The 7,631-nt window shown below is 26.5% G+C and overlaps 1 protein-coding gene across 2 annotated transcripts; it reads left to right on the top strand.

Annotated features, from left to right (window-relative positions):
• The first annotated feature begins 515 nt into the window (after positions 1-515).
• Positions 516-2,073, top strand: LOC108839850 (uncharacterized). 2 transcript variants are annotated; one of them, XM_057007547.1, is made up of 6 exons: positions 516-792; positions 883-969; positions 1,059-1,124; positions 1,384-1,499; positions 1,576-1,670; positions 1,774-2,073. In XM_057007547.1, the coding sequence occupies exons 1-4, from the start codon at positions 625-627 to the stop codon at positions 1,435-1,437; spliced, it is 375 nt and encodes a 124-aa protein (XP_056863527.1). In that variant the 5' UTR covers positions 516-624; the 3' UTR covers positions 1,438-1,499; positions 1,576-1,670; positions 1,774-2,073. The 2 variants fall into 2 exon arrangements, with proteins under 2 accessions (XP_056863527.1, XP_018468130.2); XM_018612628.2 differs by having other exon boundaries at positions 519-762.
• Positions 2,074-7,631: the final 5,558 nt, after the last annotated feature.

The raw sequence follows: 7,631 nt of genomic DNA on the forward strand, positions 1-7,631 counted from the left end.
AGTAGATAACTCTAATACTATAGATTCTAAATTTTATTAATTCACATATTATTTTACATCAAGTAAAGTTTTTTGACTATTAAGAAAAATTAGATATTATGCAAGATAGTTTTAATCTTTTATGTTTTTTCAAACACTTTAATCTTTTATGTAGTCAAGTAAAATATATGTAAAATGTTTCACAAAATATTATAATGTATTGGCAGTTTACATGCATCAAGAAATTTATATAATATTTCAAAATACAAATTAACATTTTTCAAAAATTATGAATATGTTTATAAACATAAATATTACATTTAAAATTCAAAAAACTAAATAGCTAATAAGAGGGTATAGTTATAAAATAAACATAAATAAAAAAATCAACGAATCATGTTTCAGATAAAAAAATTATATAAAGGGGAAATTTTACTAATACACTTTTTCTTGTACCACTTTTTAATTATACCACTATTCAAATATCATTTTCAAAAATACCACTTTTTTAAAATGAAAAAGACTAAACTAACCTTATCCTCAATCCATCATTCTTTTTTCTTTCCTGTCTGGATCCATCGCCGAGCTCAGCCATGGAGATTTCATCAAATTTGCCGTCTTCATCTGACGGTGCAGAAGCCAGAGATGGTCGAGTTCTACGAAACGGAGACGGTGGAATCCACGATTCGTCCGAGAGTCGACGGAGTGCGGGATCTCGATTTGGAGGAAGAGATCATCGGTTCCTCCTCATGTGGTGGAGAACAGCGAGATGAGGCAGCAGTGGTTCGTGGGGATATTGAGTTTTCTGGATGTGTGATTATTGAGTCGCAAGCCCTGGAATCTATTGAATTTTTGATTTTAGTCTAAGACTTGAATTGTGTTAATATTTTTGTTGAATTGCAGGTTTATGCGCTTACGGGAGGCGTTGCGCCACTTATGCCTTCAATTGATGTTACCCACTTAAAGCTACATCCTCCACCTGACGAGAAGGTCACTAATTTATCTCCGTTTTTTATAAAGATGATTCTTAGTGAGTTTGATGATAGTGGTAAGTAAGAAGCCTTGTTTCTCTTCTACAGGTAGCTTGGCAATGGCTTCCCATCAAAAGTTCTGCTAGGAAAGATGATCTGCAGCTTTACCAGTGGGTAAGAAGAAGTGGAACGTTATCACAGTAAAAAAAGCTTTGAGCATTCTAATAGCCCCACATGTGTTTTATAGCTCATGTATAGTGCATAGGACTCCGAGTTTGAACACTTCTTTAGGCCATTTAATAGGGTCTTAAATTTAAGAATAAAACTGAAATGTTGAAGTTTCTTTCTTTCTTCTTCTTAGTTGTTTGGTCAGTTCCACAACTTTGGTGTTATTAAGAAAAAGATTCTTGCTTTTTGTTTTGATTGACCACAGATGTACAGAGGCCTTGATGTTGGATCAGCCAAGCCATCAGAAACTGATAGCTAGAAAGGTATATGAAACATACGAGTTGATCTCTACAGATTTCAGATGTGAAGACATGCTTTCAGGTAAAGACAAGTGCAACCTACTGTGTCATATGCAGTTTTGTATATGTTCATTCTTCTTATTGTCTCTCAACATCAGGTGCGGAAGGAGTGTTGTCAGAAGCTAGATGGCTTCTTGATCTTGGTCTTCTTCCAAACACAAGTTCTGATACTCGTGCCATTGGGTACAAACAGGTACATAAAACTCTTCATTTTCTTTTATAGGATTCTGCATAAGAACGACCTGAGAAGATGTCCATTATTACTTTGATACTGTTTATGGTTCTATCATTTTCAGGCCATGGAATATCTATCGAATGTCGTTGACGAGTGGGTGTGAGCTCCCCTGGAGAGTCTTATGGGTTTTTGAACAAATTTCAGCAAGCTTCCCGGTGATTTTCCGTGAGAGCCAGGCTCTTGAAGAATATCGAAGCAAGAAAAAGCATATGGAGTTTGACTTACCTTGAGCCAATAAGGAGAAACTACACCTTTGGAGTTTGAATTTAGTTATACAAACTCATTTATAAGAGTACATAATTATATGCAAGACTATTGAGGATTAATAATTTATTTATAAAGATTTATAAATTACGTATAATAGTTTAAATTTTTTTATAAGTGCTTCTAAATCATTTATAAATATTTACAAAATGGCTTATACGTGTCAAATATTTTATAAGAGTTTATAAAATCATATTAAAATGCAATGAATATTTATAAACTAATTTATAATTAATTTATCAATTATTTATAATGGTTTTCTAAATCATTTATGATGGTTTATAAATCATTTATAACAACTCTCAGTCTTTTATAAGGTTTTATTGGCATTAATAAATCTGTTTATAAATTAAGTTATAAAATTCGTCAAAAAAAAATTAAGTTATAAACTCTATGAATCATTTGATAAGGTTTTTATACATTAACTTAGAAATCTTAATAAATTAGTTTATAACACCTTAATAAATCAGCTTATAAACCAGTATAAACAAGTTTACAAACCTTATAAATAATTTTATAAACCCTTATAAATTAGTTAGATGGATTTTCAGCTTAAAACCAATTGGTGATAAATAGATTCACCTATTATTAGCTTAAAACCAATTAATTATAAATATCTATAAATAATTTATTAGCTCTTACAAATAAGTTTATACCTCTTATATATAAGGGTTGACTAAATCATTTATAAAGGCTAATAAAATTATTTATAAGGATTTAAAAATCATATATAGAATAATATTATTCTTAAATTTATCTATCAGAGCTAATAAAATATATTTTAAAATTCTATATAAGATTGTTATAAGGGTTTATAAGAAATTCTTAAGTATTTCTAAACTATTTAATTATTTAGAAAATCAAAAGCATCATGAATATATGTGTAATTTATAAATGTTTATAAATCGGTTATAAATTGCTTATAAATGTTTATAAATGATCTACAAATCTTTTATTAAGTTTATAAATCGTTTATAAGAGCTGGTAAATCGATTATAAGGGTTTATAGACTTTATAAACCATTTTTGAGAATTTTATAAACTGTTTATAAGATTTTATAAATCATTTTAGGGGTTAAATAAATCATTTATAAGGGTACCATGAAAATGGTATTTATAAAATTGTCCCTAATAAAAAATTTTATATGAATTAAAAATCATATTAAAACATTACTCATAATTCTCCTTTATTTATAAGAGTTCATAAATCAATTTATAAGAGTTAAAAAAAAATTATAAAGGTTTATAAATTAATTTATAAGAATTTATAAATCAATTTATAAGAGTTTATAAATCAATTTATAAGAGTTTATAATTATTTTAAGAGTTTGTAAAAAACTTATAAGAGTATACAAAATCATTGAACTGCTTTAATTTTAAAGCATTATGTTCTGCTTTTCTGCTCTAGCCAACACACCATAGATTTCTGACACATCCTTAGCCTGTCCTGAAGTTGAGCTTCCCATCTCATTCCATATATTGGCAACAAACCCATCAACTGCAATTGAACTTGACTAATGATTCTGAACTTAAATCTCTATGACTTGAGGAGTTTCTTTTTATTAGCTTGTTTCTGCACTTCCTTTCCTCTCAGAAATCATTTCTGGAACAGCAAAACTCTAGCAGTAGCAGCGGTCTATCATCCAATGACTCCAACAGGCCTGCTACTTCCAAGGCTTCAAGGCGGGACAAGTTTTGCTGTCTCTCAAGGGAAGACGTGATCCGCTTCCTTGTAGGTGTCCTTGGAGCATTGGCTCCTTTGCCACTCACATCAATCTCTTCTCTTGGAATCATCAATGTTGACTACAACTTCATCGAAGCCTCTTTTCCAGCAATGGAAGCCACCAAAAAGCCACCATGTGATTCTAGTGCATCGCCGTATTGGAACAAACTGAAAAAGAAAAACAATTCAAGATAATAAGAGAAATCTCAGCTTCAATTCAGCCTCTTATAAGGGTTTATAAAACCATTTATAAGAACTTATAAATCATTTATAAGGTTTTATAAATATATATTTATAAAAGTTTATGAATCTGTATATAAGGGTTTATAAAAAATTATAAGAGTTTAATATTCTCATAGCACAATTTATAAGAGTTAATAATCTTTTTCAAGAGTTTATAAATCTTTTATAAGAATTTATAAATCTTTACATAACTTTAGAAGTAAATACTCATAAAGCTATTATAAGTGTCTATAATTCTATTATAAATGTTTGTAAATTATTTATAAGAAATAAAAGATTATTTATAATGGTTTATAAAACAATTAATAAGATTTTATAAGAGTTTATAAAATCAGTTGATAGGGCTTTTTATATAAATTATTAAAGTATAATTCATTTATAAGAGTTTATAAAATCAGTATATCTTTTATAAGGATAATAAATAATTTATAAATGTTTCTAAATCATTTTAAAGATTTAGAAATCATATAAACATTTATCAATAGTTTATATATATTCCTATAAATGATTTATAAACATTTATAAAATTCTTATAAGAATATACCAAATATTCAGGGTTTGATTCGAGTGGACCTTTCTGCAAATCTAATAGTTAAGGGGTCAGATCGTAAATATACAAAAGAAGGAGGACCAGATGTGCAAAACATCTCAAATCCACCATTAGTGCTTCGTGCTTTCTCCGTTACGAGAAGACTGCAACTCCTGATGACAGTGGAGCACGAGCTCGACCCAGAACATGACTAAGCTGAGCACGACGAATAAGACAGAGCTGAGTGTAAGGCGGATCGAGTAAAGGAGAGATACCTGACAGCGAGTGAGGATTGCGAGTGTTTCGAGCTCCGATGCGTTTCGAGCTCCGACGCATTTCGAGCTCCCGGAGCCACTCGCTGGATCTTCACCGCTGGATTTTCACCAGACGAGCATGGCGATGCAGTTGATGAGAACAGCTATGGCGAAGTAATTGGGCGGCGACGGACTCGACTCGGACTCGTGAAATATAAGAGAAATAAGATGCTTAGTTAGTTAGGGGTATAAAAGTACTTTATCAATTAAAAATTTAGTGGTAAAGTTGGTTAGTGTAGAAATGAAAAGTGGTATCATGAAAATGGTATATTTGGCAATTTCTCTTATATAAATCAGATAAATAATTAGTTTTAAAGTTATTATAAAAGTAAAAAAAATATTAATACAGACTCACGCGTAGCGCGAGTATAAAATCTAGTCTATACTAATAAAAGTTGAGGCTATAAGACATTGAAAGCGTCCACATAGGATTTTAAAAGGCCAATCGTATTATGACAAATCGTTATTTTACATTTTTTTAAATGACAATATTTCCAAAAAACTGTTTATTTTGTAATAAAATACAAATCAATATCGAATAAGGTAAACTAACAAAAGTAAAAACATTACACAAATATTAACTTAATATATATAAGAATTTCGAAATTTAACAATAAATAATTAAGAATATATTAATTATGACATTATGAATATTTATTTTGATCATTATGATTTATTCATGATGACAAAAAAAGATTTATTCATTTTTTAAAATGTTAAAATTTCCAAAAAAACTTAAAGTAAAGCAAAATAAATTTCCAATTGAAGATGACAAATCAGATTTTAATTTATTATTTTTTAAAAATCTTAATATTTCCAAAAAAAATAAAAACGAAATTAATATTATTTATATAACTTAAACTAACAAAATAAATATTAATATTTAACAACTTACTTAAATGAATGGTAACTGTTATAGAAAAATGGAAAATCAAAATAGTTGTAGTAACAAAAAATTACTTCTTTTTAGATAAAATAAATCTAAAATACATTTCATACCAAAATAAAATAGAAATTAATGTTAAAAAGTCAAAGTAGAAAAATAGATTATTTTATTATTTTAAAAAATGTTAATATCTCCAATATATAAATGAAACAAAATTAATACTATATATATAACTTGAATTAATAACATAAGTATTAACATTTGACAACTTGCTTTAAATGGTATTATTATAGTAAAATGGAAAATGAAAATTAGAATTGTAATATTAACAAAAAAATACTTCTTCTTATAATATGTTGAGGCTATAAGCCATTGAACATATGATTTAAAATCACCAATTATAATATGCTAAATCATTATTTTAGTTTATTATTTTTGAATAAAAAATTCCAAATATATAATTTTCTAAAATAAGATAGAAATCCATCAAAATACAGTTACTAATAAAAAAAAAATCAATATAAACCAATTAATATATATGATTTGTAAAATTTAAATCTATAGTAATTTAAATCACTTATAATTTTGAATTACATTTTAAATAACATAAACCAACAATATGTTTTTTGAATATATATAGTTTTTATTTTGGAAAATTAACATTTTAAAATAGAATACGAAAGTTTTTAATCGAAGCTATAAGAAGTGAAAACACATATGATTTTAAAATCAGATCAAAATATGACAAGTCATCATTTTAATTTACTATTATCAAAAATCAATATTTCCAAAAAGTTGTCTACATTGGGTTGGTCGATACCATTAGTTAGTTAAACCCCTACTCAAAAACGTTTTATTATTTTTAACATGTTCAACAAAATTAAGATTTTGAGTTTCTCTTGTGACATAGGCAATTGAATGAAAATTGCTAAAAATAAATTATAGTCAATACTTTTAATAATATAAAACAAATACATTGCAGTGAAGATTTTTAGTAATGTAAAAGTAAATAATTAAAATCGAAAACTAAGCTAAAAAGTAATATTAAAGGTTTCAACAAAATTTCTAATTAGTTAACTTCAATGGCATGTTGTCAATATATATATATATATATATATATATATATATATGATCTCTTTGAATAGATTGCTCTTATTATAAATAATGAGTCTAAAGTATTACGTCTAATAAATTAGTTATATTTATAATTAATCTAAAAATAAGAAAACCAAATTACACAGACATTTTAGGATAGAGGCTATATATTATTAAAAACTATTCACATATAATTTAGAATATCAAAATATGTTAAATTAGCATTAAAATTTATTAATTTTGGTCCTTTTTAATGTAGCCAATTCATTTTTTGATTTACAATAATAAGTATAAATTTTATTAAAAATAAATGATGGTGAAAGTAATCCACATGTGTAAGACACATGTAAGACACATGTTGTTTACTGATGTGATTTTAAATTACATTTTTTCAATCAAATGAATTTAAATTTACTTTACTCATCAACAACTAAAATTTGAAAAAATTAATATATTATGTTTCAAAATAAATGTTATTAGAAAATTTTAATCTAAATCTTCATTAAACTAACCAAATAAGATTTAATAAAACAAACCTGAAAATTTAGGTAATCTAAAAATTATAATTCATTAACAATAAAACACGTACATGGTGACTATTTATACTTCTTTGATGTAACTTAAAAATAAAATTGAAAACAATCTGTGTTTATGAAACTTTATTATGTGATCAACGTAACATATAATTTTAAAATGATTTCACACGAGTTTTATCAAAAATATATTTGAAGAACAATTTTAATAAAATATGTTAAAGACACAAAAATCACGTATAACTGATGTATGAATAAATGCCAATTTATTCATTAATTAAACACACATATTAAAATATTTCAAATATATATGCACACAATAACTGAATTATC

This window comes from Raphanus sativus, chromosome 4 (assembly GCF_000801105.2).
Source record: "Raphanus sativus cultivar WK10039 chromosome 4, ASM80110v3, whole genome shotgun sequence".
NCBI lineage: Eukaryota > Viridiplantae > Streptophyta > Magnoliopsida > Brassicales > Brassicaceae > Raphanus > Raphanus sativus.